Source organism: Marmota flaviventris, chromosome 19 (genome assembly GCF_047511675.1).
Source record: "Marmota flaviventris isolate mMarFla1 chromosome 19, mMarFla1.hap1, whole genome shotgun sequence".
Classification (NCBI taxonomy): domain Eukaryota; kingdom Metazoa; phylum Chordata; class Mammalia; order Rodentia; family Sciuridae; genus Marmota; species Marmota flaviventris.
The window spans coordinates 5,054,375-5,082,303 of record NC_092516.1 but is presented as its reverse complement, the minus strand read 5'-3'; the positions used below and the strand labels follow the sequence as shown (position 1 = coordinate 5,082,303).

At 55.4% G+C, this 27,929-nt stretch overlaps 1 protein-coding gene across 1 annotated transcript in view; it reads left to right on the top strand.

The window, feature by feature from the left end:
• The first annotated feature begins 305 nt into the window (after positions 1 to 305).
• The window catches only part of Sec14l5 (SEC14 like lipid binding 5), a 37,136-nt gene continuing 9,512 nt past the window's right edge, over positions 306 to 27,929 (top strand). Inside the window, exons 1-8 of the mRNA XM_027940873.2 lie at positions 306 to 499; positions 1,204 to 1,308; positions 19,446 to 19,595; positions 19,844 to 19,975; positions 21,446 to 21,574; positions 22,156 to 22,333; positions 25,098 to 25,210; positions 25,994 to 26,183. Of these exons, the coding sequence (XP_027796674.2) occupies positions 1,246 to 1,308; positions 19,446 to 19,595; positions 19,844 to 19,975; positions 21,446 to 21,574; positions 22,156 to 22,333; positions 25,098 to 25,210; positions 25,994 to 26,183 (955 nt within the window). The 5' untranslated portion in view covers positions 306 to 499; positions 1,204 to 1,245. The remainder of the gene's footprint in view (positions 500 to 1,203; positions 1,309 to 19,445; positions 19,596 to 19,843; positions 19,976 to 21,445; positions 21,575 to 22,155; positions 22,334 to 25,097; positions 25,211 to 25,993; positions 26,184 to 27,929) is intronic.

Here is a 27,929-nt window from a genome sequence, read left to right as displayed (position 1 = left end):
TTCCCGAGGCTGGGCGCCTTAGGGGCGGGACGAGAACACAGGGCCGTCCGGAGGCGTGGCCAATCCGGAGGAAGGGTCGGGATGAGGGCGTGGTCAAGCAAGGGACATGCAAAGTGAGGGCGGGGCTAAGAGGGGAGGGAGGAATCCGTCCGGGGCGGGGCCAGTAAGTGAGCAAGGTAAACTTGGGCGGGGCCCTGGCAGGCGGCGTGGGCGGGGCCAGGGCGTGGGCGGGGCCAGCCCGATCTCCGCTGTCCCGGGTCCTGGAGCGCTCCGGGCCCGGCAGGTCTCTCTCCAGCCTCTCGGGCTCCTCCCCTGCTGGCCGGACCGCCGGGTGTGCTGGACTTAACGCCCCTGGCCTGGCAGCCGCGGTCGGGCTCCGCCCCAGGCGCTGTGCTCCCGCTCGGCGACCGCTGGAGGCGCGGCGAGCTCAGCTCCTGGGCCAGGCGAGTGCCAGGACACTGCCCCCCAGGCTGTGTCCCCAGAGACTCCAAGAGCTGAGGTGAGCAGGGTTGCGGGGGCCTGTGCGTGCCTATGCGTGTGTGCCTGCTTCTGTGTGGGTGTGCAAGTGCGTGTGCGCATGAGTGTGTGTGCACGTCTGTGTACATCAGGGAAATTCTGTGTGCGTGGATTTGGGTAGGTGTGTGCTTCAGAGAGCTGCGTGAGTGTGCAAAGTTGTGTACCTGTGCATGGTGGTCCTGTGTGGGAGGGGAGTCATGCATATGTGTGGCAGAGACAGTGTGGGTGAAATTTGGTGACCCTTGTGTGTATGTGAGAGTGTCTTGGGGGGAAATAGGAGTGCAGGATACTTGGGGGGCTATCCGTCAGGATGTCTGTGGCAAGCTGTGGGAGCATGTGTGAAGAGAATGGTGGGAGTGTAGGAATTGCGTGTGTGTGCGCGTGCTTGCGTGTGTGTGTGCGTGTGCGTGTGACGGTGAAGGGTGATTCTGGGGGACCCTCCCTGTGAAGGGGTGGGAATGGAGGAAGGTTTGGAGGTGCTAACTGCTCTTGGAAGGGTGAGTGTAGTCTGGGGTCTTGGGTAGTGGACAGGACAGGTGTTTGAAGCCTGGCCTGGACTAACTTGGAAATCGTATCAGGTGCCTCACTTTGAGGGCTGGAGAGAAGTGTGGGTGGGCCAGAGGGGCTGGGGAGTGTCCCTGCTTGGTGTGAAAGGAGCTACTGTCTCACCAGTCACCCCTCACCCAGGCTCTGTGCTGGCCACCATCTGGGTGGCTTCCAAGTGTGAGCATGGTGCAGAAGTACCAGTCTCCTGTCCGTGTCTACAAGTACCCTTTCGAGCTGGTCATGGCGGTGAGTGACCCTGGATTTTCGGGCCCCTCATGGGATAGTTGGAAGGACTCAGGAAACCAGCTATGGTGGGAAGAAGAGGGAGCTCCCTGGACCCCCAGATGAGAAAGCATTATTGAGTTATTCAGCTACCCTGGTCAGTCAGGCTTCTGACCAGTCACCCTCCTACCTGACTGTCCCTTCCCACCTTTTCAGAACTTCTGGAATCCCTGCCCAGTGACCAGAACTTAAGAACTGTTTGTCTTCCCCTAGTTGAAAGCTTACCTTGCTCTTACTCCAGACCCTTTGGCCGGGAAACAAGGATATCGGGGCTAAATGACTGGTGTCCTTTTTGTAATAATAATAGGTGCAAATTATTACAAAATATTATTTTGTAATAATAATAAAGCATTGAGCATTTGCATTGCTAACTCTTCACATGCAAGGTTTCCTTCAATTTATTAATCCCATTTACCTCTACTAGATAGAAGCTCATACAGGTTGAGGGGTGGTCCCAAATTCCGTCCCAGGGAGAGGTGGAGTCAGGACTCAGATCAACTCAGAGGGGACTCCAGAGTCCTGATTTTAACCACTGTGTCCCCAGACCCTTGTGTGTGCCCTTCAATGAAGCTGAGACCAGGAGGTGAGAGGGGGTGAATGAACAGGTGGGAAGGGACACGTCGCAGAAGCTGTGCCACCTATCAGTGTTGTGTGGCCAGCTAACGTTGGTTGCCTCCTGGATCCGTGGCCTTTGTGCTGTGGGACAGGCGCTGGGGACAGGCTGTCATAGGATTCCTTCTTAGTGTCATTGTTCTGTCTCTTGGAGCTTCTCTTTCCTGCTTGGAAAAATGAGGGCAGCGCTATGGGGTTGGGGTGAGGAGTCAATGAGATGGTTCATGGTGCCCTCAGCGGCAAGGCCTTGTGCTGGTGGGAGCCCCCAGTGCAGGCTGCTCCCAGTTACTACACCAGGCCTTACAGAGGCTTGTCTCCAAAGTGTGGAGACAACTGAGTCCACCCCTGTCTGCCCCACCTGCCCCTGAATCCTGGGGAATCCCAGCTCCACAGCTGCCTGGCCGGGTGACCTCTCAGAGCCACCACTCTCCACGTCTACAGGGGGATCATCTGCTTTTCAAATCCGGTCAACACTAGGAGGATCAATTTATGGAAGGCTCCAGTGCAGGGTCTGCTTGCGGGGGGGGGGGGGGGGTGGGGGGCTGCTGCAGGAGGCCGCGTGATTGCTGTTGTAGTCCGTCTTTCCTTCTTTGTCATGGGGGTGGGACTCCAGGTGGGCGATGAAGAGACCCAGGGGCACAGAGTCGGAGGGGCTAGGTCCCCACTGCTGCTCTGCGGTGTTCTGGCTGCGTGTCTTTGGAAGGTTTCTGAACTTCTCTGAGCCTCGGTTTCTTCATTTCTGAAATGGGGAGGGTTCAACGCACCTCATGAAGTTGTCACAAGGATTAAAAGTGGTCGTTGCCCGGCACAGGGCCCAGTCCTACCAAGCAGACAAAAAATGGCAGATCAATATAAATAACTATGCTTGGTCCAAGCCTCCTGGCAGCACATGTATTCTAAAGACCTGAAAACTCACCGACTCATTCAGTAGAAGAGAGAGAGAAGTAACCTTCTGGGATGGTCCAGGGAGCTGTGAATCTTGGCCACTGAGCTAAGACACGTCACCATAGAATGAAAAACCAACTATGGCACAGGCTTAAAAAATGTAAACTCAGTTTTGCATGTTCAGGGTTCCCAAAAATATTTACAGTCACTGTACTTTAAAAAATCACATGCCGGTGCACTTGCTGGGCCTGTGTGAGGCACTGGGTTAGATTCTCAGCACTGCATATAAGTAAATAAAATAAAGGTCTATCAACAACTAAAAAGATAAATAAATAAATAAATAAATAAATAAATAAATAAATAAATAAATAAATAAAAGAATGTATATTTAAAAAATCACATGCCTGTGGATGTCTTAATATGACTGGCACCACGGATCACCTGCCTTTGCTGGAGCAGGTTAAACCTGCACTGAAAGACTTCATCCTGAAAATGCAGGATGGCTCAGTTACCCGCCATCTGTAATTGTCTCCAGGTGTTAATGGATCTGGGCACCTACAGTAGAGGCTTGTGGATAGGTATATTTATTTATTTGTTTATTTTTTTGTATTAAATATGGACACAATACCTTTGTTTTACTTACTTATTTATGTGGTGCTGAGGATAGAATCAGGGCCTCACGTGTGCAAGGTAAGTACTCTACCACTGGGCCCCTGCCCCAGCCCCAGCCCTGTGGATAGACATTTTTTTTTTTTAAGAGAGAGAGAGAATTTTTTTAATGTTTATTTTTTTTAGTTTTTGGCGGATACAACATTTTTGTTTGTATGTGGTGCTGAGGATCAAACCCGGGCCACATGCATGCCAGGCGAGCGCGCTACCGCTTGAGCCACATCCCCAGCCCGGATAGACATTTTTTAAAAAGTGTTTTCAGGGCTGGGGTTGTGGCTCAGTGGTGGAGCACTTTCCCCACACGTGTGAGGCACTGGGTTCGATTCTCAGCACTGCATACAAACAAGTAAATAAAATAAAGGTCCATCAACAAGTAAAAAAAAAAAAAAATTTAAGTATTTTCTATTACTTATTATCCATACTGGTGTTAATTTATTTGTACTTTTCAAAGGGACTGTCACAACCATGTCTTCTTATCTTCTGTATGGTCCTTGTCGGCGAAACGGTCCCAAGCCACAGAAACACTGCCCACAAAGCCACTTTGCCGACTGTTTACAAAACATTATTGTCCCCAAAATAGCTGCATAACTGCACATAACTTGCAGGCGGTGTGGGCACAAAAGGGGTTTTTCTGCACTTAAGGTCCCTCTTTGTCTCCCAGCTAAACACTTGCCCTCAGTTTGGATCAGATGCCGGGGAAGTTCCAGATGGACTCAGCTGTTTCCACTGCATCCAAGTGACCAAGGAGCTGGTCTTCTGGGTTTTGTTTAACAAAACCAACTTGAGATTCAAAGTGTCCCTTGCTTCTTCAAAAGTCCACCAACAGCGACATAAATAACTGAAATTGGGCTCATGGAATTGGTTATAATTCCACTGTGAGGGGTCCTTTTCAAATCCCTCTCCAAAAAAATATATTTTTTCTTTGACTTCCAAAGTGTATCTAGGGCTGGGATTGTGGCTCAGTGGCAGAGCGCTCACCTACATGCATGAGGCACAGTGTTTGATCCCCAGCACCACATAAAGATAAACAAACAAAAAAATGAAATAAACAAAATAAAGGTATTGTGTCCATCTACAACTAAAAAAATATATATATATTTTTAAAAAAAGGTGTATCTAACGAAGGCCAGGCGCGGTGGTGCACACCTAAAATCCCAGCAGCTTGGGAGGCTGAGGCAGGAGGATTGTGAGTTCAAACCTAGCCTCAGCAGCTCAGTGAGGCCCTAAGCAACTCAGCGAGACGAATAAATAAAATTCAAAACAGGGCTGGGGATGTGACTTAGTGGTTAAGCACCACTGGGTTCAATCCCCAATGAAAGAAAGGAAGGAAGGAAGGAAAGGAGGGAGGGAGGGAGGGAGGGAGGAAGGAAGGAAGGAAGGAAGGAAGGAAGGAAGGAAGGAAGGAAGGAAGGAATCTAATCAAAGGAATGGATATCTCTTTCCAAATTCCTGCATGGGAGTTGGACTCCTGAAGGCGGGATTCCAGGGCCTCTGCTTCTTTCTTGATGGCATTCTATATGGACGTCCCAGAGAGTGGGCTGGTGTTGCCTTGGCGAGCAGAGAAAGGGATCCAGAGTGGCTGGGGAGGGTCCTTGTCCTTTGAATGCCTGGTCCTAGCAGGTGGGCGGAGGGGGTGCTGTCTCTGTGGAATCTAGGTTCTCCTCTTTCCCAGACGGTGCTGGTGAAGAGCCAGAACCACCCTGCTGGGTCCCTGCCCTGGCCTGGGCACACTCCCTTCTTCCTCTGAGCTTCGGGGTCTCTGGGAAACGGGGGCCATTGAAGCTCCTGGGGAGGAGCAGGCAGCGTTGAAGTGAGGATTCAGTCGAGGGCTTGGTGCATGGACGGGGCTCACTGGCAAATGTGTGTGAACCACGGCTTGTCCTCGTCCTCGGCTGGGGCTTGAATGGCTGCTTGGGAGTCACTCACACACAGTTTGCTCACCCGTTTAAAGGATGGGAGTCCACAGTGTTAGTGGAGTCATGGACCCCGCGACCCTCGCCACATCCATTTTGGTGCTGGGGATTGAGCGCACAGCCCACGTGTGCTAAGCCCACTCTCTGCCAGGAGGCGCAAGACCCCCAGCCCTTGAGCACTTTGATCACCCTCAAAAGCAGCTCCCTCCCACCCCTTGGCCATGTGCCCCTCATCTCTCTCCTTCTCTGGACCTGGCAGCCTGCCCCCCAACCCCAGGTCACCGCCCATCACTTCTGTCTCTGTGGATTTGTTTTTTCTGGACATTTGGTATCAAGGGCATCTGACAATACATGGAGCTTTGTGTCTGCCTTCTCACACTTAGTGTAATATTTCTTTAAATAAATCTCTTCATTGAGATATGACTGACATATAAAAAGCTGAGTTTTTGTGTTGATGGGCCTGGGGATGAGGATCCGCCCAGGTGTATGATGTTCTCAAGGCTCGTCCACCGAGCAGCAAGGATGGTACTGCACTCCTCTTCATGATCAACGATGCTTGGCTGCGTGGCTACAGCACGTTTGTTTATCCATCAACCAGTTGACAGACATAGAGGTTGTTTTCAATTTGGCGCTTTTGTGAATGATAATGCTGCTTGTAAACGTCTTTGCACAAGTCTTTGCATGGATATATTTCTTCCAAAGAGATCTCTGCTGTGTTTGGTGTTTTTTTTTTTTTTTAATGGATTTAAACAGGTTCTTTTTTTCTTTCTTTCTTGTTTAAGGAGGATTTATTTTGGCTCACGGTTTCAGACCATGGTCAGCTCTCTCCATTGCTCTGGACTTGTGTTCTATATTATTTTTATTTTTGAGATAGGGTCTCTCTAAGTCACCGTGACTGGCCTTGAACTTGCCATCCTGAGGCCGGCATGCTAAGGAGACTGTCCCTTAATGCTGCGTTTGCCAGGGCTGCCATAACTGGGTGGCCCAGAATGACAGGCATGTATTGCCCACAGTCCTGGAGGCCTGGAATCTGATCTCAGCAGGGCCGTGCTCCCCCTGAAGTCGAGGGGAGGTCCTCTCTCCTGGCTACTGGTGGTTCCTGGGTTTGCGGTATCATAAGCCTAGCCTACACAGGGGTATTCTCTGCATCCAAGCGTCCTGCTTTGATAAGGACACCAGCCACGTTGGATTTATAAGGACACTCTAATGACCCCATTCTAAACTGATTACCTCTGTACAGACGCTGTCTCCAAATAATGTCACATTTATAGGTGGCAGGGGTTAGGATGCCAGCCCATCATTTTAGGGGATAGAGTCTAGCCCATAATAGTCAGCAACTGGCAGAGCTGGTACTGAGAGAATCTGACCCCATGGACTGCACCCTCACCAGATGCTCTGGATTCCAGCTCCGACATTCCGTGAACATTTAGGCACCAGCCTCAGTGGAGTGGCTTCAGGAATGCCCTCTCCTCTCTTGTCCAGCCAGCACTCTGGGGGCCTTGGGGACTCCAAATCCCGGTGGCTTCAGGTCATCTCTGATTCTGCAAACCCTAATAAGGGAGCTGCCTAGGCTAGGGTTTCGTAAGCAGTAGGCGTTTTGTGTGCAGAAAGGTTATGGAGGTGAGGTTCTGTCGCTCAGCAATTAAGTGTTAAAATATTTAAAGACCTGGCCATGTCGCATTGATAACCAGCCTGTAATTCAGCAAATGGATTGTTAATAAAGAGCGACCTGGAAAGATAAATTTTTTTCAGCCCAGGCCCAAACGAGTACAGTTGGAATTGTTGTTATGGACAGTTGGAATCTTGTTGTGAACGCAGTTTTAATAAAGCAGCAGGGGCCTTATTTAAATGTTTAAATGAGTTCCCTGGGGCCAGCCTCTGATCTGCTGCTGGCAGATTGAGGGAAGCACCGGCCACCACCTCGCTGCGCTCTGATTTGGGCTGAGAGAACAGACACAGTCTGCTGCCCAGCAGAGGGATCTTCTGGTTCCCAGAGCCCTGAAGTGAACTGGGGGCCCTCACGCGTTACTTCCCATGTGCATTGCTTCACGCCTGTGTGCCCGTTGCACCCCATATTTACAGGGTTCCCTTGGCACAGAGTTCTCCCTGTGCCAAGTGCTGTGCTAGACAAGGGGCTACCAATCCTTGTTTCCTAGCACTTTTTGAAAGGCATCCTTATTCAGCTACTTTGTTTACTTGTTCCGATGGATCTTTTCATTGAGGCTCCAGGAAGGTGCACTCTGTCTGTCTTGTTCAAGCCCCCACCCCACCCGCCTTTTTGTCGTTGGAGCTCTGGGGATGGAGCCCAGGGCCTCCTGCATGCGAGGCCAGTGTTCTGCCACCGAGCCTTGTCATCTTGACATGGTTAGTCATTGCAGGAACACAGAGAAGGGCCACTGGTGGACACCAGAGGGTCATTTAAGTTAGCCTGGCTGAGACTCAAAGGGAGGGGTGCAAGGCACACGAAGGCCCGCTGGGTAGGACTCATCTCTCTGAAGAAAGTCGAGGCCCAGCTGGGCACCAGGGTGAGCTGGAAAGTGGCAGCAGGTGTGGGCTCCATGGGTATGGGGGCGGATTTGGGATTAGGAGGGTCTCTGGCTGCTGGGCAGAGAGTGGACTGAATAAGGGTTTCCCTCCTGGAGGCTGGGGTGCAGCCAGGAAGCAGAGGTGAGGTCCCAAGGCATTCCCGAGACACCTAGGAAGTCTGAGACAGCGTCCTCCTCTGAGTAAGACCCCGACGCACCAGGTCACCGTCAGGCTGCTCTGGCTTTGCCGATCAATCATGGCTCTCCCTGAGCTGCCGGGGCCCCTGCTGGCCCTGGAGGTCCTGAGCCATTCCAGAGGTGCTGGTGATGCTCAGAAGCAGGTCTGTGTGCAGAGGGTGGGAACAGGCAGCTCGGCTGGCACATTCTCCAGGTGCGGAGAAGCCAGGTGCTCAGAAGGTGTCTCCCTCCAGCTAACTGTTACCCCGTCTGCAGCTGCAGTTCTAGGGACCTGTCAAAACCAGGAGAAGTCTTCCTCTCCACCTCGTTCATGCACCCTGCCTCGACAACAGAGGAGACATTTTGAGATGTTAGTCTCTTGCCTAAAGGAGAACCCTCCAGAGCTCAGCCTCTGCAGGTGGCATGTGGGCAGCATCAGACAGGCACCGGCTACCCTTTGAGCTGTGAGTGTGGACACAGGCCTGCTCCCTCTGAGGCCAGGGCACCTGTGCCTCCGCCACCTCCTCCTCCAGGTGCGGACAGGAGGACAGTTCAGCTTCCTGTCCTTTCTCGGGCACCTGCCCCTTCCCTCCTCCCTCCTCCTGTTTCCTTGCTTCTCCTTTCCAGGCTGAGACACTCCTTGGCTGAGTGTCTACACTGTCCCAGGTGTCCTTCAGGCCTCAGGGAATTCAGTGGTGAGCAGACGTGGAGACAGAGGCGCCTTGGAGACAGAGATGCCGAGGTGACAAACACACACACAGACGTGACCTCCTGATCCACATCAGGACGAGCTCGTTGACTTTTTCTTCATGTTGGCAAAATACACATACGATGAACGGTTCCCCTGTAACCATTTCAAGTGTGTCCTCAGGGACACTGAGGAAGTGATATCACTGTGCAACTATCACCACCATCCACCTATGAAGTCTTTTGCCGCCCCCAATTGAAACTCTGTCCCTATTAGACACCACCCCCCCACCGCCTTTCCTCCCTCCTGGGAACATCTGTTCTACTTCCTGTCTCTTCCAACAGAGCCAGAGCCCAGCCAGGTACCTCATAGAGGACCCCTATGGTCGCTTCCTGTTTAGTTTGGGTTATTTTACAGAGCACCGTGCTTTCAAGTTCTTCCTTCTTTCTTTATGGCTGGGTAATACTCCATGGTGTGGTGTCCACTTGAGTCATCTCTACCTTTCGGCAGCTGTGGACATTGGTGTGAACGATCTGCTCAAGTCCCTGCTGGTCTGCTGTGCTCTTGTCCATTAAAACCTACTGTATAGCTGCCGTGGCAGCGCACACCTGCAATCCCAGCAGCTCTGAAGGCTGAGACAGGAGGACTGCACTCAGCTAGTGAATTAGCTAAGTGTGAGGCCAGCCTCAGCAACTTAGCAGGACCCTGTTTCCAAAAAAAAAAAAAAGAAAAATTTAAAAAGGGCTGGGGGTGCAGCTTAGTGGTAAAGAGCCCCTGGGTTCAGTCCTTGGTACAAAAAAAAAAAATGTATTAAAAAAAAAAAAACTAATATAAGTGACATTCAGCAGCTGCGGAGGCCTTCAGGTCCTCCAGTAACCTCAGGGCAGCCCCTAGGAAGCCTGTCCTCCTTTCCCCCCGCCCCCCCCCCCCCCCCCCCGCCTCATTCCTCCTCCTCTTCTCTGGGAGGTGGCAGCCTCAGAGGTCGCTTCAGGGCACAGCTGACAGGTGGCAGAGGCAGGGCACCAGCTGACAGGTGGCAGTGCCTGACGCCCTCGCCCCTCCACCCCCGACGCCCCTCCTCCCTCGCCCCTCCTTCCCCTGGCGCCCCTCCCTCCTCCCCTTCTTCCCCTGGCGCCCCTCCCTCATCCCCTCCACCCCCCTCCGCCCCTCCCTCGTCCCCTCCGCCCCCCTCCGCCCCCCTCCGCCCCCCTCCGCCCCCCTCCGCCCCCCTCCGCCCCCCTCCGCCCCCCTCCGCCCCCCTCCGCCCCCCTCCGCCCCTCCCTCGTCCCCTCCGCCCCCTGGCGCCCCCTGGCGCAAGGCGTCGGACCGGGTGGCTCCGCCCCGCTCCGTAGAACAGCTGCAGGCCTTCGGCAGCCGGCCCCACGGCGGAGCTTGCCCAGGGCCTGGCCCAGCCACCTCAAACCTCGCCGCCTCCCTTCACCAGTGGGATGGCCCTGCTGCCTTTGGGTCTGCGGTGGCCCTGGGGGCATCCACCAGCAGCGCCGCTGCCCCGGGCAGTGGTACTCAGGAGTGACGCGCTGACCTGCGGCGACCCCGAGGACCCGCGAAAGCATGTGCTGGGTGAAGGAGGCCGGGCGCCGGAGGCCAGGCCCTGCGTGGTTCCACTTCCAAGAACAGTCCAGGGAGGGGAGGCCTGGAGGCGGGAAGTGATGAGTGGACATCCTGGGAGCGGAGGCAACGGCTGGTGGCTAAAGGGCCACAGTGTCGGAGTGAGTGAGCGCTGGCACTTTGTGGGTGCTGTAAAGCACGCGGAGCTGTGTACTGTAAGGCCAGGCCCTGGTGCCCAGAGGAGGCGGAGGAGGGCAGCTGAACAGGCTTTCCTGAGATTCCTCCCGGGAGACCCTCCCGTCCAACAGAGCGGTCAGGGGAGTCCCACCCGGGCTTATTTTATCAGGCTTAGGATATTAGGCTTATTTATTAGGATATTAGGCTTATTTTATCAGGCTTAGGGCAGGTAGGGAGGGCTTGGGACAGGAAAGGGAGGTTTTTAGGGCTCCTTGTCCTCCTGGGGTTGGTCGGGGGATCTTGCTGAGATCCGCATCCTTCCAGGACCGGTCAGGAGACCCCGCTGATTGGCAGGTGTCTATCACTGCTTGTCTGGCTGCGCCTGATTGGTGCTTCTTTCCCTGCGGGTTGCCTGGTGCTTTGTTCCCTTGGCCACCTCACCCCGACCTGACACAGACCTTATTTTTTCAGTGCGGGAGGGCAAACCTAGGGCTTCCCAAATGCCATCCCCATGTCCCTGAGCTGCATCCCCAGCCCTGAACTGTATGCTCTAAGAGGGTGAATGACATGGTACGAGGATTGTCTTTCCATGGAAAAAAGAGCTGGAGGGGAGCCTGGTGCAGCGGTGCACACCTGTGATCCCAGCTCTGGGAGGCTGAGGCAGGAGAATCTTACTTGGAGGTCAGCCTGGAAAACTTAGCAAGACCCTGTCTCATAATAAATTAAAAGGGGCTGGGGAGTAGCTCAGTGGTGGGGAGCTTGCCTAGTATGCAAGAGACCCTCGGTTCAATCCCCAGTACATTAAAAAAAAATTTTTTTTTGAGAGAGAGAATTTTAATATTTATTTTTTAGTTTTTTTTTCAGCAGACCCAACATCTTTGTTTGTAGGTGGTGCTGAGGATCGAACCCGGGTCGCACGCGTGCCAGGCGATCGCGCTACCGCTTGAGCCACATCCCCAGCCCTCCCCAGTACATTAAAAAAAATGAAGAAGAAGAAGTAGAAAGAAAAGAAAAAGTTGGTCCGTGAGAAACATGATGCGCATCTGTCCTGGGGTCCTGGGTCCCCCGCGGCCACAGCTGGCAGGGGCAGGGGTTGCCCCGAGTCCTGTCTGCAGCGGGAGGAGGGCGGTGGAGTCCTGGGCTGGTACAGGAGGTGCAGTCGGGGAGTTCTTGCCACTTTGGGTGGAAATCTGGTGGTACCGCCTATTCCAGCTTCCTTTGACTTTGGACAGGGAGGAGCAGGAAGGAGGGAGGGAGGGCGGGCAGGGAATCAGCTGTCAAGTGACTAGCAGGAATAGCTCTTCTGCACTTTATAGAATCTTGTTCTTTTTTAAAATTTAAATTTAACAAACGCGCGTGTAGAAGGAGCCTAGTGCCAGGGACCGTTCTGAGCCCTTTATGGAAGCCGACTCCTTTATTCCTCTGACAACCCGGCTCTGCTCGCTGGGTCCTGGTCTTGCTCCCCTTTTTACAAAGGCTGATAAGGGACTGAGAATTCCTGGGCGTGGTCAAGGCCACACGGCTGGCTCCCCACCTGCCACCCACCCCTTCATCATAGGAGTGTCTGCTGTGCGTCCGTGATGTGCTGGGCATTTTGGACAGCGCCGGGGCCTTGGGAGTGCCCAACGGTGGTGCCTTCCTACTTCATCACCCGCGGTGCCTGAGGGAGGGACACAGGTGCCGCCGCGTGCCAGCCGGAGGTTCTGGGCTTACTCCACGCCACAGACATGTGCTGGCTTTCTGCTGCTGCGACACACACCTGGGGTGGCCGGCGAGTGAAGACAAAGGGTTTATTTTGACTCACAGGTTTGGAGATTTCAGTCTGCGAACGAACACTTGGCCTTGTTGCTCTGGGTGGGCAGCTCACCTCAGGGTGGACACGTGTCGTGCAGCAAAACCCACCTGCCCAGTGTCCAGGAAGCACGAGAGAGGAGGGGCTGGGGTCCCACTACCCTCCATGCCTGAGGACTGCCCACCCGCCCTGGGTCTCAAAGCTTCACCACCTCCCAGAGTGCCACACTGTGGCTGAGCCCTCCGCATGAACTTGGGCACAGGCAGATCAAACCACCGTGACAGTGTTGGGGTCACCAGCCTGAGGTGGACGAGCCTGGGTGGGGGTCCAGGAATACACAACCCCAGGCTCAGGGTGTCCATACGGATTCTGCAGGACAGAGCCCCGTAGGAGGCAGCTGACCAGTCCCTGCCTGTCCCTCTATGGCCTCTCAGGGACGGGCTCTGGGCCTGGGGTCAGCGCCCTGTCTGAAGTGCAAGCTCGGAGCGCCTCCCCACCTGGCAGCGGCGCTGTAACTGGATCCTTCTGCTGCCCTGTGTCCCTGGGAGGCCGGACCACGTGCTTGTCTATGGGGAGAGGCTTGGGCCTTGCTTGTGGGCGGTCAGGACAACTGTGGGGACTGGAGCCGGCAGCCGAGGCTCTGAGGCAGGGGCAGAACTGTCACATGAGCTGGTGCCACACAGGAGGGGACCTTGAGCTCTCTGACTTTGCCAATGGCAAAGGGTCCGCTTGGTCTTAGAATCTCTTCCAGGTTTCCCCCCTGGGCAGGGTACCCAGGTCCCCCAGATCTCAAAGGCCGCAGCCATGTCTGACAGGAAATAGGTGTAATAACTCCTGAGCACCCAAAGAGGCTTTCAGTTAAAATGAATCAACGGTGAGTAGAACGTCTATCAAACGCTCCCTTGCCAGGACCGCCACCCTGCTGAGGTCTGTGAACATGGCCCTGGGGGTGAGAGCACTTTCATGTCTGATGAGACGGCTGTGGGCAGGGCCCAGTCCTCTTGTGGGTGGTGCTCAACAACCTTCTGGGGCTCCCTATTCCCTCACCTCCCAGGTAAAGTCCCTATCCACTCAGCAAGGATTTGGATTGCACCCAGTCAGAGTTTATTAAGTGCTTTCTCTGAGTCAGGAACAGGAAAGGGAGACCAGGTGATAAGCTGGCCCCTCAGAGGGGCTCACAGCTGAGTTGGGGAGACAGACACATTCCCAGACATTTGGGGGACAGTCCAAGGAGTAGGGTCAGAGGAGGGCCAGGGCTGGGCTGAGCGTGCATGACCCTACCATCCGTGTGAGAGCCACACCTCTTGGCTTGAGAGGCAACGTCAGAAAGAGCTCGTAGCTGGACTGCCAGGGCACACCCCCAGCTTGGCCCCTCCCGGGCTGTGCAGCTGTAGGCAGGTGGCTCATCCTCTCTGAGCTTTGGTTTCTCCGCCTGTCAAATGGGGAGATGAATAGGACCCACTTCCCTGGATTGCGGGAGGATGCAGGGGGCGGTGCTCAGGAGGGTACACACCCCAGCGACCCCGCCAAGCGCCAGCTAGTCCTGTTACTGCCATGATGATTAGGCGTGGACGCCGGGCAAAGGCACTCCTGCGGCACCCGTGGGCCACATGCAACCAGCACCCGACTGATGTGTCGGGCTGCAGAAGGGCGAGGCCAGGTTGTCCCACAGCCTCCAGGGAAGGGAGCATGGACCCTCGTCTCCTGTTCCCCAGCCCCACCCTGATCCTCCTCCTCCCCTGAGGGCGCAGCCCAGTGGGACCTTGCAGTGCCCCAGCAGGACGGGCTGGTGCTCTGCCCCCCAGCCTCCACGGCTGCTCATCCGTGGGTGGGACGCTCCAGCTCCCGTGTCACCAGGGCCTGGGGGGACTCGGGGTGCTGCTTGCCCTCTGTGAACGCCAGGAGCATCAGCACCCTCCAGGCTGCCGGTCCCAGGTCCCCGCATGCCGGACCGTGGCTCTGGGGTGGCTCTTTCCTGGTGGTGCCTGGGCTCTGGGCCTACAGATGTGAGCCTCTGTGGCCGGAGCAGCCACGGGGCAGCCGCTGGTGCCCACAGAAGGCAGTGCCCCCTTCCCGTCGGGGAACTCGTGCCCGCCATGCCTGTTGTCCGGGGCTGCAGGCTGAGCGCCCTGGAGAGCCTCGTGGCCACGGGAAGTGAGTCAGGGCAGCTCTTGAAGGCGCCGCGGGCGCTGAGCGCGGGGCCTCCTCCCTCGCTGGACACCTTTCCTGGGGCTGTTTGGGCCGTGGCCAGCTGATGCCCTTGCCTAGGTGGCCGGCTGGCATTTTTGTGCGGAGCAGGGAGCCCGAGTGTGAGGTGGTTTGGTGGAAAGGCTGGGGCCTCCGGGCCTCCCCACACCACCCGCTAGCTGGCTGGGGGGGTGGGCGGTGGACGGGCAGGTCAAGGAGTGAGCAGGCGGAAGGCGGGCTGTGCAGGGGGCTGGGGAGGGCCCCGAAGAAGGGCCCAGGCTGCCTGCCAGGTGCCAGTGACTCCCTGCCACCCGATCACTGTCACGTGAGTGGACTGGTGTTAGACCACTGGGAACAGCAAGCCTAAAGGCCCCTGAGGGAGACGGGGTGCACTCCAGAGGTGGCCAGGCCGGTGCGGCTGGAGCAGAGGGGCCACAGAAAGGAGCGTGGGGTTTGCACTGGGCATGAGGCTGTTCTGAGTATGCCCCCCATCTGCAAAACAGCAGGAGGAGACGGACAGCTGGGAGCGGGGAGACTCGTGGGCCTGGGTCCACTGCCTGACAGAGCAGAACAGCTGAGGGCAGAAAGGGAGAAGAGGTGATGTACAGCCCTGGAGACAGCGGCCGGCTCTGTTTCTGAGCTGCCCATGAGAGCAAGCCCAGCTGCTGAGCCAGGGGTTCCTGGCGCAAGGGAGGGAGGCCTGGGCCCAACCAGAGCTCAAATCCAGCTTCACCATTCCATGCTGTGTGACCTTGGGTAAATTAGTAAGTCTCTCTGCGCTTGGGTTTCCTCATCTGTCAAACGAGGAACTCTATTCAGAGGATGAAGTGGGACAGCCACAGCTGGAGGAGGGCAGTCTGGACTTGTCAGGCTGACCCCACCAAGACTCCATCTGGCAAGGTCCTCATCGCCACCCCATTGAACAGCAGAAAATGGAAGCTCAGAGAGGGCAAGCAGCTTGCCCAGAGTCGCCCAGTTAGAAAGAGGCAGAGGCTCCTACAGAGGCTGACGAACTCTTCTCCCCTTGGACTTCCCACGATGTGGGCCTCTCTCCCCGGGTCAGGGAGGTGGAGCCTGAGCCAGCTCAGCTCCTGCACCTGCTGGGCCACCCTGAGCCCTGGTCCCTGTGGCGTGCACGTCCTGGGTTCTGGCTGAGATGTCCAACCTGGCTTCGTCCCTTGTGAGACTCCTGTGCCCGTTTTCCAGCTTACAGGAATGAAGGGACTCGCCTTGTCTGGGGGCCGGTAGACCTGGGCTCCCAGCCAGGCGGTGACCCACTCTGCTCCTGCCCGCTCTGCTCTCAGAGAAATGCTGCCTCCGCGAGGGGGCAGCCTTGGGGGTCTCAGGAGCCCTCCCTTGCTGGCTGCCCACCCCGTGCCAGGCCCTGGGAGGCTCCTGGTGCACCTTGCAGGGGCCAGAGCTCCACACTGCTGTGTTCGTCAAAGCAGCGGCTCTGAGCTCCCCACCCCGGGGGACAGGAGCTGGGTTGGCCCATGGGCCCAGGGCTTCCCCAGGGGCACTACCATTTCTCCCTCAGTGCCCTTCCTGCTCTGCCCATCTGAGCTGGGTGGGTGAAGCTCTCCTCCCAGAGCATGGAGGGAAGAGGGGGAGGAGTCTGTCCTCAGACAACCGACTGCACTATTCTGGGAGCTTGCACTGATCCTAATTCGGGGCACGTGGGCAGCTCCAGGCTAAGAGCAGACCCCGCGATGCCACGGAGGCCGCCAGCCCCGACCTGGCACTTCCAGAACTGGGCGGACTCATCCTCCTCGAGTGTGGCTCATGGGCTCGGGGGTCCCCTCCGGTCACTTTCACCCAGGTCTGCAGGCCCCTAGGAGGACCCCACACTTGCAGAAGGGACAGAGTCTGCTGTGGACCCACGGTGGCTCTGGGGACAGCAAGGCTCAGGGAGACACCGTGGCCTGTGGACCCTGGCATCAGGGCCTGGGCCTCCCTTCTGACGGGCACTTACCCTCCTGGCTCAGGACAAGCCCTGAGTGACCCAAGGGGAAGCCAGGAGGGAGCAGCCCCAGATGCCTCCTCTGTGCCCATCCTTTAGTTCCCATGGAGACCCTGAGCAGCAGGCAGAGGGCTCAGGTGAAGTGTGCAAGGTCACACGCATAAATGGGGGGCTGGGCTTGGCACGCTGGCCGGGGCCCAAAATATGTAAAATCTATGCATATGTAAAATGAGTGCCTTCTTTAAAGGGCCTGTATATTTACATATGAAACATCTTCTGAATCTATATGTACAATTACATGTTTAAAGCCGCGTAGATAAACATTCTGTCTATGCAGGTGATAAATATATAAATATAGGCCATCTATGCTTAGAAAAAAATCACATATTTGTGTTCACACGTATCTTATATGCATCATACATGTTCTTGTACATATGTGGGTATATGTACATACGTGTACATACGTACACATATTGGCATGTGTTTTTCAGAACAGTTTCATTGGGCTGGGGGTGGGGCTCAGAGGTACAGCGCTCTCCTGGGATGTGTGAGGGCCCCACAAAACCCAAAGCCAAGCCCCTCCAGCTGCGCTGAAACCTGAGTCATACCACACGATTCATCCCTGGGAAGCGTGCGACTGCGTGGCTTCCGCATAGTCTCAGCTGTGTGCAGCCATCGCCACAGTCTCAAGTTGTCCTCGCGACCCCCAGTGAAGCTGCAAGGCCCTTGGCCCTCATCTCAGCCCCACTCACCCCCCCACCAGCCCCTGGCAACCAACCACTAGTCCTCTTTGCCTCCGTGGATTGGCCTGTTCTGGACTTTTCATGGAAGCCAACTCTCATAACCTGCAGGCTTTTGTGTCTGGCCTCTTTCCCTCGGCACAGGGTTTTCAAGGTCCGTCCACGTGCAGCATGTGTCAGTGCTTCATTCCTTTTTATAGCTGAGTAATATTCCACCATAGGGCTGGACCACAATTCCTTTATCCTCTCCACAGTTTAAAGGACATTGGGTTGTTTCTACTTCGGGGCTCTTCTGAATACAGCTGCTACAAACGCGAATGCACACATTTCTGTGTGCACATTTGTGTTCATTGTCTTGAGTGTGTGCCTGGGAGCAGGCTCGCTGGGTTGCAGACAGTTCGCTGTAGGAGGAAAGGCCAGGCTGGTTTCCAAGGGGCTGCATCATGGCAGGTCCCGCGGCAGGCAAGGCAGGAGTTCCAGCTCCTCCACGTCTCCCAGCGCTCGCTACCACCTGCCCTTTTGCTGTTGCCACCCTGGTGTGCGTGAAGTGGCATTGCCCTGTGGTTGTTTGCACTTCTGTAACGACGGGCCATGTTGAACGCCTTCCCACGTGCCTCTCCGCCACCGGTGGTGAACCGTGCCTGGACAACGTCTGCCCAGATCCTCTGCCCACTTTTAAATTTATTTATCTCTTCAATATTGAGCTTTAGTAGATTTTTGTAGATTCCAGATACAAGTCCCCTATTTGATACAGATGTCATATATATACCATCTACATACAAATAGATCTAAACACATGCAAAAATTCCCTCCTGATCCCTCAGTCACCTTTTCTTTCCCTTGATGGTGTCCTTTGTGATTTTGATGTCACCGCTAAGAGATGACTGCCTCATCCACGGTCATAAAGGTTTACTCCTGGGGGTTTTGTGTTTTGTGTTGATTTTTGAAGTCTGAGGATTGAACCCACGGGTTTGGGCGTGCTGGCTGGGTGCTGTACCACTGAATGTCACCCTCAGCCCCTCCCGTGTTTTCCTGTAAGTTTTATAGTTTGAGTTCTTACAGTCAAACCTTTGCTCCATTTTGAGTTGGATTTTGTACGCGTCCTGAGGTTGAAGTTCAACCCATTTGTGAAGAGACTATTTCTTCCTCACGGATCTGTCTCCACTCCCGGTCAAATGTCAATCAACTGTACGTGTGATTTTTATTTGTGGAATTCCAATTTTACTCCTTCCATCTCTATGGCTGCCCTCGTGTGCGACGACCATTCTGGTTTGATTACTGTGGCCTTCTAAGAGGTTTTGAAATGAGGAAGTGTGCATCTCCCGCTTTTACTCTTCTTCAGGATTCTTCCTGCTCTTCTAGGTCCTTTGCGTTTCCTCACAGATTTTAGCCTCAGTCTGTCAATTTCTGCAAACAAACACCTGGGATGTGACTGGGTTTCGTTGAGTTTGTGGTTCGTTTTGGGGAGCCCTGCCGTCTTGGCAAGATCACGCTTTCCAGTCCGCGAACAGGGACAGCCTTCCATCTATTTAGGTCTTCTTTACTTTCCTTCAGCCACGTTCAGAGTATAAGTTTTGCACTCCCTTTCCTGGGTGCATTCCTAAGTCATGGTTCTTTTTGGTGTTATTGTAAACTGCACTGCTGCGTGTACAGCAGAACTGATTTGTAAATCGCTCCTATTTACGCCTTGCCACCGCGCGCAGCTTACTTACAGTCCGATTGTGTGTGTATTTGGGATTTTCTGTGTGTAACATCTTGAGTCTGATTTGGGGAATGCACTTGGTCTTTCACCCTTGAGTTGGTGTTGGTGTGGGTTTTTGTTGAGGTCGGTTTTTAGGCTGAGGAACTGCCCTTCCGCGTGGGGAGTGGTTTTCTCGTGAATGGGCGTTGGAGTTTGTCAAATGCTTTTTTGGATAAATGCTTTCTTTTAAAATGTCCCAGGAGACCCGTCCTTTTTTCTGAGGGGGAAAGGTCCAATGCAAAGCCACAAACGCTATTTGCCAAATCACTGCTTGGGTCCGTCCCCATCGCCTCCCAGAAGGCGTCTGTTAAGATGCTGGTGGTGTCCGCAGTTGCTACCACTGCCCCTTCCCGGCTGGGGGTGCCTATCTCTGTCCTGGATACCCCCTCCCAGGAAGGAGACCACAGCCCTGCGAGGGCAGCAAGGGATGCGCTGGCCCCGGCCCTGACCCCTGCTCTGTCCCCAGGCCTACGAGAAGCGCTTCCCCACCTGCCCGCAGATCCCAGTCTTCCTGGGCAGTGAGGTCCTGGGCGAGTCCCGCAGCGCGGACGGGGCAGTGCACGTGGTGGAGCGCAGCTGCCGGTTGCGCGTGGACGCCCCTCGGCTGCTGAGGAAGGTGGGCAGCTGGGGCTGGGGTGGGGGTGTGTATGGGCTGCGTGGGGGATGGTCTTAGGGTGCAGAGTGGGGCCCAGACTGGTGGAGGTAGACGGGTGGGCGGCAGGGTGGGTCCGCAGGTCCAGGTTGGCGAGGGATCTAGGAGCAGGCACCGGGTGTCCGGGAGCTGCCTGGGTGGTGTGGGCCACTCGGGACTCGCGCCTCTCTTCCTCTCGTCCTCCTCCTCGGGCTGCCGGTCCCCCCCTGCAGATCGCAGGCGTGGAGCACGTGGTCTTCGTGCAGAAAAACGTCTTGAACTGGAGGGAGAGGACGCTCCTCATCGAGGCGCACAACGAGACCTTCGCCAGCCGCGTCGTGGTGAAGGAGAACTGCAGCTACTCGGTGAGCCGCCCGGCCTCCCCTCCTGCTCCCTCCCGCGCCGGCAGGTAAGACAGGTGCCCGGCGCGTGTCCAGCTCAGATAAAAAACCCATTTTTTTTCTTCAGTGTAAGTATGCTTCAGGTATTGTTTGGGATGTATTTACACCAAGGCCTTGAAATTCCAAGGTGACTGGGGTCTTGTATTTTATCCTCTAAAACTGGCAACCTTCAGGGATCTGTGCCTCGGTTTCTGCGTCTGCAGGGTGGGGTTGGTAAGTGGCCCACCACATAGGGGTGGTGAGGGCTACAGCAGGTGAATCGTCACTCTCCAAACCCCCAGACCAGTGCCTGGCACCGCTGAGTCCCATGTAAAGATGGTCAGTTTTAGCAATCATAGGTATTACTCTGTGAGCGGCTGTGGAGTGCCGGGCACCCTGCCCAGTGCTGGCACCCGGAGGTAGACGGGTCTGCAGCTCACTGTCCTCATGCGGCTTCCACTCCAGTGGGCCCTGCAGGTGGGAGAAAGCCAGACCCCTGGTAGGAAGGGCTCCAGCAGATGGCAGGAGGGGTGCCCAGGGTCCCTCGGCTGCTCAGGAGGTGTCACCGAGGCTGAGAGCTGAATGTGGAAGGAGCAGGCTCCTGAAGGCTGGGAACAGAGTTCTGGGCTGGGAGTGGCTGCCCATTCATCTGCCACTTGGTGCTTCACATGAGCAGGCACCCACTAGATGCCTGTTGCTTTTCCTTTATGCACCTCCAGCCCCTCTTGGGACCTCCTGGAGACAGGGCCCAGGAAGTTGAGGCTCCTGTAGGCACCTGTTGTTGTTAACCACAGTGACCTCTGCCACGGCAGGCCACCTGGACGGAGGCTGCCTGTGGATGTGGATTCCCTAGCCCTGGCCTGCTCCGGGTCGGGCAGCCCAGGACCTGCACATTCTGCAGCCGCCTGGGGAGCTCTCTCGGAGCACTAGGTCTGGGTCCCCGTAGTCTCCACCAGTGTGTTTTCTTTATTGACATCTGTGCACCTGTGGATATACAAGGATACTTAGTAAGTATATCCTTGTATATATAAAATATACATATAAATGTCTAACATACAACATGTAACTATTTAAAATATCTTAAACTCATATTTAATGTTGATATATAATTTATTCATACACTTATGTAAGTGATGTATTATACGAAACATCATTTACATATAATTTTTTGGAGGTGCTGGGTGAGTGCTCAATCCCCAGCTCTGTTTGCACATAATTTTATAGTCTGTGTGTATTTTTAGAGAGCAGGGGCCCAGCTATCAGACCACACTCTCTGGGCCCCCATGAGCCAGCTCTCTGCTCCCTAACAGCTCAGACTTTGCATGGTTCCGGGAGGGGGCCCCTGGGTGTGGCTAGGTGGGACGTGCTGTCCACTGCAGGTGTGCCTGGGGAGAGCCCCTGGGGAGGCCAGCACGCCCCACAATGAGACCTGGCATTCCCGCGCCTGGCTTCCAGGTCCACCCCGAGAATGAAGACTGGACTTGCTTCGAGCAGTCGGCCTCGCTGGACATCCGGTCCTTCTTTGGCTTTGAAAACACCTTGGAGAAGATCGCTATGAAGCAGTACACGGCCAACGTCAAGAGGGTGAGAGGTCCCGGGAGGTCCCGGGAGGAAGGCGCAGACCCACCCCGCCCCTGGCGACCCCTGTGACACTGGGGAGAGCCGTAACCTTCCTGGACCTGTCTTCTCACCTGCCAACGGGGTGCTCTATTGCGGCCTCCTCACTGAGACAATGGACAGAGAACTGGCTGCAGTAGGACACCCTGGTCATTGTCCCCATACCCGGGGATATGCCCCTGCAGTGAGCTCAGTGCGCACAGGAGGGACATTCTGCGGAGCCTCTTCCTGGCTAAAATTGTCACTGCTTGGTCGGAGACCTCAGGCCCACCCCTGAAATCGCCTATTACATGATGACATAGGTGACCTTAACTTTGTTAATATGTTTTATCTGCGTGGTATATAAAACCGTGCTAGTTGGGGCCGCTGCTCCTTACCGAGAGGTGAAGCCCCGCGGTGTCGGGCAGCACCTCTCCGTCCCTACCTGCCGCGTTTCGGCCCCCAGAAGGCCACTGTCCGCAGAGGGACCCAGCCAGGTGCAGGTGGCTCGGCGCCAGTGCGGTGACCCCGCCGTCGCGTCCCGTGACTCGGGTCTCTCGGGCTTCCAGGGGAAGGAGGTGATCGAGCACTACCTGAACGAGCTCATCTCCCAGGGCACCTCTCACATCCCCCGCTGGACGCCCGCCCCGGTCCGGGAGGAGGACGCCCGCAGCCAGCCCGGATCCCAGCAGGCGGAGGGGACCCTCAGGGCCCTGGGCCCAGCCGCGGAGGCGGTGGGAACTGACGGTAGGTGGCCGCTGGTCCGCCCTGGCCCCGGTGCTGGGAAGCGCCCCGCCGGGTGGGAGGAAGAGGGAGGAGCAGCGCGGAGGGTCTGGGTCCTGCGTGACCGCCGACTCCTCCTCTGCGCCCCCTCCACCCCCGGCTCCGCCCTTCGGCTGACCCGGGCGCACAGCGCTGCCTGCGATTCTGGTTTTATTACTATTTTAAATTACCCGAGTAATGCCTGATCATGGTAGAAAAAATTAAGACTCCTCAGAAGATGGGCAGTAGGAATTATGCCTTCCTGCTCCCTGGAGGCCAAGCGGAGGCCTGGGTTTCTATTTGGCGAGCTGCTGAGGTAGGTGTGCGGACCTTCGTGATGGTGGACACCCGCACACACGTGGGCACCGTTGCCCATGCCTGGGTAACACGCCGAACTTAACTCGTTGGGCGCATTCTGCATTCCCCTTGATGTTTTGATGTTTCTCATCTGCGCTGGATGTGGCTGGTTACTTTTCACATCAGCGGGAAGACCTTAATAGTTCACGGTGTCGTGATGTGGTTCCGTAACTTGTTAATACACATTTACTATTTGCTATTTTAATTTGGCCTAGTTAGATGGTCCCCTATGGATGGACATCTAGGTTGTTTCAGTTTTTTTTAAAGAATACAAATAGTGATCTGGGTGTGGTGGTGCTCACCTGTGATCCCAGCAACTGGGGGAGAGGCGGAGGATCACAGCCTTGGGAGGAGGACCCCAAGTTCCAGGCCAGCCCCGGCAGCTTGGTGAAGCCCTAAGCAACGCAGTGAGACCCTGTCTCAAAATCGCATAAAAAGACCTGGGAGGCAGCTCAGTGGTAGGGCACCTGCCTAGTGTGCGTGAGGCCCTCCTGGGTTTGCTAGGCCCCAAGTTTGATCCCCAGCATCTCTCTCTCTCTCACACACACACACACACACACACACACACACAAATAGTAAAAATTAAAAATATACAAAGAATGTGCCATACATCTTTGGACTTAAGAGATTTTACTTTTTTCATTTAAAAAACCTGGGTGGGGGGTGTTACTAGGGATGGAACTGGGGGTGGAGCACTCTGCCACTAGCTACCTCTCCGGCCCATTTTATTTCTTATTTTGAGACAGGGCCTCACTAAGTCTCCCAGGCTGTCCTGGAATTTGCAATCCTCCTGCCTCAGCCCCCTGAGTAGCTGGGATTGCAGGCATGCGCCAGTGGATCCAGTTTCTACATAAGCATTTAAAAATTTTTGTAGAAACATACATAGCATAACATTTAAAACGTGAAGTTACTGGAAGGTTTTGTGCCACTGAGGTTTAGGTACATTTACCAATTAGGCCTCTGAAGAGGCTGATGATCATCACTCCCACCTAAAGTGTGAAGCTGTGTCTATTCACCCTGACTTTCCACCAGAATCTTACTAAATATTTCAAACTTCTGAAAGGCAATAAGAATGATCATTTGTAGATCAGTGATGCATTCTTTTATCATGATTGAGGTCAAGTATTGTTTTCATGTTTAGTGACTATTTTCCTTTCTTTGGTTAATTCCTGTTCTTGAATTCTTATTGGTTTGTAAGAGCTCTTTGTATATTACAGCAATTAGCCCTTTGTTGCAGTTCAGTCTTCTATTCATGTGGAAATTGTTCACAATAGAATGTGAAGGCAAATTAAAAAGAAAAGAAAAATTCTAACAAACTGGTATACAGAACAGTACAAACACGGAGTCCAATTTCCTTTTGGGCCACTGACACGTGGAGGCCTGCCTGATTCCAAGATACTTGAGTGACAATACCGTGAATTAATACTACGTCTCGAGCTGTGTTTAGAGGGAACAAAATCCATTCATGCAACAAGAATTTATTCTGCACCGACTGTGTGCACTGGCTGGCTGCTGTTGTACGTGCCCTTTTATATTTTTACACCCTCCTGTGTGTGCTCTGTGGTTTGTGCCCTGTACCTTGCCTGTCCACCCAGGCCTGGCCTCCACTCTCATCTGTCCTGTCCACCAGCACACTGGCACTCAGGGTGGCTGACAGAGGGCAACGTCAGGCCCTTCCACCCTGTTCTGAATCACTGGGCCTTTGTGCTCAGAGGGAGAGAAGGGCCTCACATCTGCCTGGGGCTGGAAGGACGTGGGGCCCCGCCTGCCTCATGTCTTCCGCTGCCCCTTTGCTGCCGTTGCCCACATGAGTTCAGCCCCCATCCCTCCTGTGGTTTACCCAGATGCCTCCTCGCACAGCCGGCGTGACCCCCGTGCCCAGGGTTTGTTTGGGGAACGGCTGAGAGGTTTTGCTGGGTGGGCATTCAGTTTGCTTTCTCACTGTGCCATCTGTCCACAGAGAAGTGGCGGTGCCCACAGGCTGCTGCTTGGCTGAGATACCAGGAGGCCGTGGGCACCCACCTCTGCTGCATAGTGGCTAGGAGCCGGGCACCGGACCTGGACTGAGCCAGGCTCTGTGTGCTGGCCATGGGCTGATGGGTTGCCCAGCAGGCTGATCCACGTGGTCCCCAGGCCCCCACACATGGCTCGGCCACCCTGGAGGGTGGGGATCATCCTGGACTAAGCTTTCAGAACCACCTGGACCCGGGTGGGAAAAATGAAGGACTTTGGGGCCTGCGGGGCTGTGTTTGGAGCCGGAGCCCTAGCCTGGCTTGGAACCATGTTCCAGAGCAGAGGTGGCCAGTAGCACAGGAGGGCAGAGAAAGGGCAGCCACGGGGCGAGGGACGCAGGGTCTCCCTTGTCCTGAAGACCCCGTCCTCCTCCTCCAAGGGGACAAGCTGGATGCAGACTACATCCAGAGGTGCCTGGGCCAGCTCACGCCCATGCAGGAGAGCTGCCTGATCCAGCTGCGGCACTGGTTGCAGGAGACCCACAGAGGCAAGGTGGGTGGGCCTGGGGGCGGACAGGGCAGTTCACGTGATCAGCAACGGGAAGACCTCCCACTATCCCTGGCCTCAGCAAATAGATGTCATTAGTGACTCCCCCACGCCCCGCCCCCAGTTATGACAACCTTGGACAGCTTCCGAGATGTCATGTGTCCCCGGGGGCATGGTGACCCCCCAGTGGAGACACTGCTGCATAGCACCACATTCCTGATACCCTTCTGTCCTTTCCTGTGGGACTCGGAGACCCTGAGAAGGTGCGTGTTGACTGCCCGTGGGTGGGTTTTGCCTTGTCACCCCCGGAACAAGGATGCACGAGGGTCCCACAGGGACTTTGTCCTCAGCTCTGTTGAGTAAGAACTTCCTGCTGCGGCTGCCAGCTGAGTGGCTGGTCTTTCTCTCCTCCACCTTAGGGGACAGGCGGGGTGTGACTTTAGTGCGGGATGGTGTCAGTTTACACCTCCAGGAGCCCTACTGAGCCTCTTGGCCAGCCCACACCCTGCTCCTCCTGCTGGAGAGAGGGCAGCTCCTGGGGCTGGTCTTGCAGGACTGGCTCACTGGGGCGGGGGGGGGGGGGGGGGGCGTGAAGGAGGACCAGTTGCCCCCAAGAGAGACCCAGGTCCCAGCAGGAGCAGGGAGGGGTGAGAGCAGCCGAGTGCAGAGGGTCCTGAGCCCGGGCTCTCCCTCAGGGTTGGGGACGCTCTGCAGGTGAGCCAGGGGCTCCTTCTGGTACCTGACCTGTGGGCAGGGTGTCCTTCTCCGCTCTCTTTCTCTGTGTCTCAGATTCCCAAAGATGAACACATCCTGCGCTTCCTGCGCGCCCGCGACTTCCACCTGGACAAGGCCCGGGAGATGCTGTGCCAGTCCTTGAGCTGGCGGAAGCAGCACCAGGTGGACGTGCTCCTGCAGACCTGGCGGCCCCCCGCCCTGCTGGAGGAGTTCTACGCGGGAGGCTGGCACTACCAGGACATAGGTGAGGGTCAGGGGGCTGCCAAGGCACTTGGAGGAACCTGCCGGGTGCCAACATCTGGTTTTCCCTTGGGCTCTTGGAGGCCTCTGGTGTGACACCCAGCTGGGAAGAAGGCGGAGATGGGATAGTTTGGGGCCTGTCCCAGGCTGTTGGTCCCCCTTTGCTGGGGTCCCCGAGGGTGTAGGTGATGGTTGTAGGAATGTCCCACGGGCTTCTTAGGGCAGCCGCAGAAGACGGCCACAAACCTGGTGGCGAAGACAGCAGAAATGTGTTCTCTGGAAGTTCTGAGGCTGAGAGTCTGGAGTCAAGGTGTCGGCAGGGCTGCGCTCCCCCAAGGCTACAGGGGAGGGTCCGCCCCTGCCTGTCCCAGCCTCCGGGGGCCCTGGGCTCCTTGGCTTGTGGCCACACCCCTCCAATTTCTGCCTGTCTTCGGTGGCATCTTGGCATCTCTCTGTGTCCCGTCTTCTCCTCTAAGGACCCCAGGGGCTGAATGTAGAGCCCACCCCAGATCCAGAATGATTCCCCCCCTTTTTTGGTATTGGGGGTTGAACCCAGGGGTGCTCTATAACTGAGCCACATCCCCAGCTCTTTTTTATTTTGAGGCAGGGTCTCACTACGTTGCTGAGGTGGCCTTGAGCTTGCCACCCTCCTGCCTCCGTCTACCTGAGCCACTGGGATCCTAGGCCCTGTGCCCCCAACCTGGTCAGGAGGCCAAGGCTTCCTCTTGATGTCCTTAACTAAATGCGTCTGCAAAGACTGTTTTCAAATAAGGGTCACACTTTGGGTTTTGTGTGTGAGTGTGAGTGTGTTTGTGTGTGTGTGTGTGTGTAGATGACATTCCACCTGCCACAGATATTGTGTCTAGATTTATTTATTTATTTATTTATTTTGAGAATTTTAATGTTTATTTTTTAGTTCTTGGTGGACACAGCATCTTTGTTTGTATGTGGTGCTGAGGATCGAACCCGGGCCGCACACATGCCAGGCGAGCGCGCTACCGCTTGAGCCACATCCCCAGCCCATAGATTTTTCTTTAAATTAAAGCCAACAACTACTGGGCTTTTCACGGTCCTTTACCTAAAAACTCATGTATGCTGTTTAGGGGAAATGCCGGGCTCTCTTGAGCCCCGGTTGGCACACTGGTTGGCACAGTGTCTTAAGGCAGTCCTCGGTATTCATGGATCCCCCTGCTTGCTCAAATGTATTTATAACCTCCAAATCAACAGTCACAGCTCCGTGGCAGCCCTGTCAAGGTCATCCAAGGACACATTCAGAGGGGTGTGCACGTCCCGGCTGGTGCTGAACAAGGCGGTGCAGCCTCCAGGGTCTGGCACTTGTGCGACACATGAGCCGTTAGGTGGCTTCTAGAGGGCAGTGATTTTGCAGTTTTGGATTTTTCATGGGCAACTTTGCTGTTCGTGGGGCCAGAGGGCCGTGCTGCCCTTGGGTGGCCCAGAGCACAGGGTCCTGTGGTGCAGTCGGGGAGGATCCCGGGGCTGTGGGCTCCTGTGTGCCCGTGGCCTTGGGTTCAGTGCTGATGACATCAACCCATCGAGTCCCATCGTCCTACACAGGACACCTGTCAGTAATGAGGACAGCACTAGGTAGCTGAAATGGACGTGGTGCGCGCAGAGTTCTGTTCTCTGGAGAGAGCAGGGCTGAGCAGAGCCTCTGGAGTCTTGTTAGGCCCCCGTGGAAATGGCCCAGCTCTGCTGCAGGAGTTGGTTCTGCTAAGTGCCCAGTGGAACC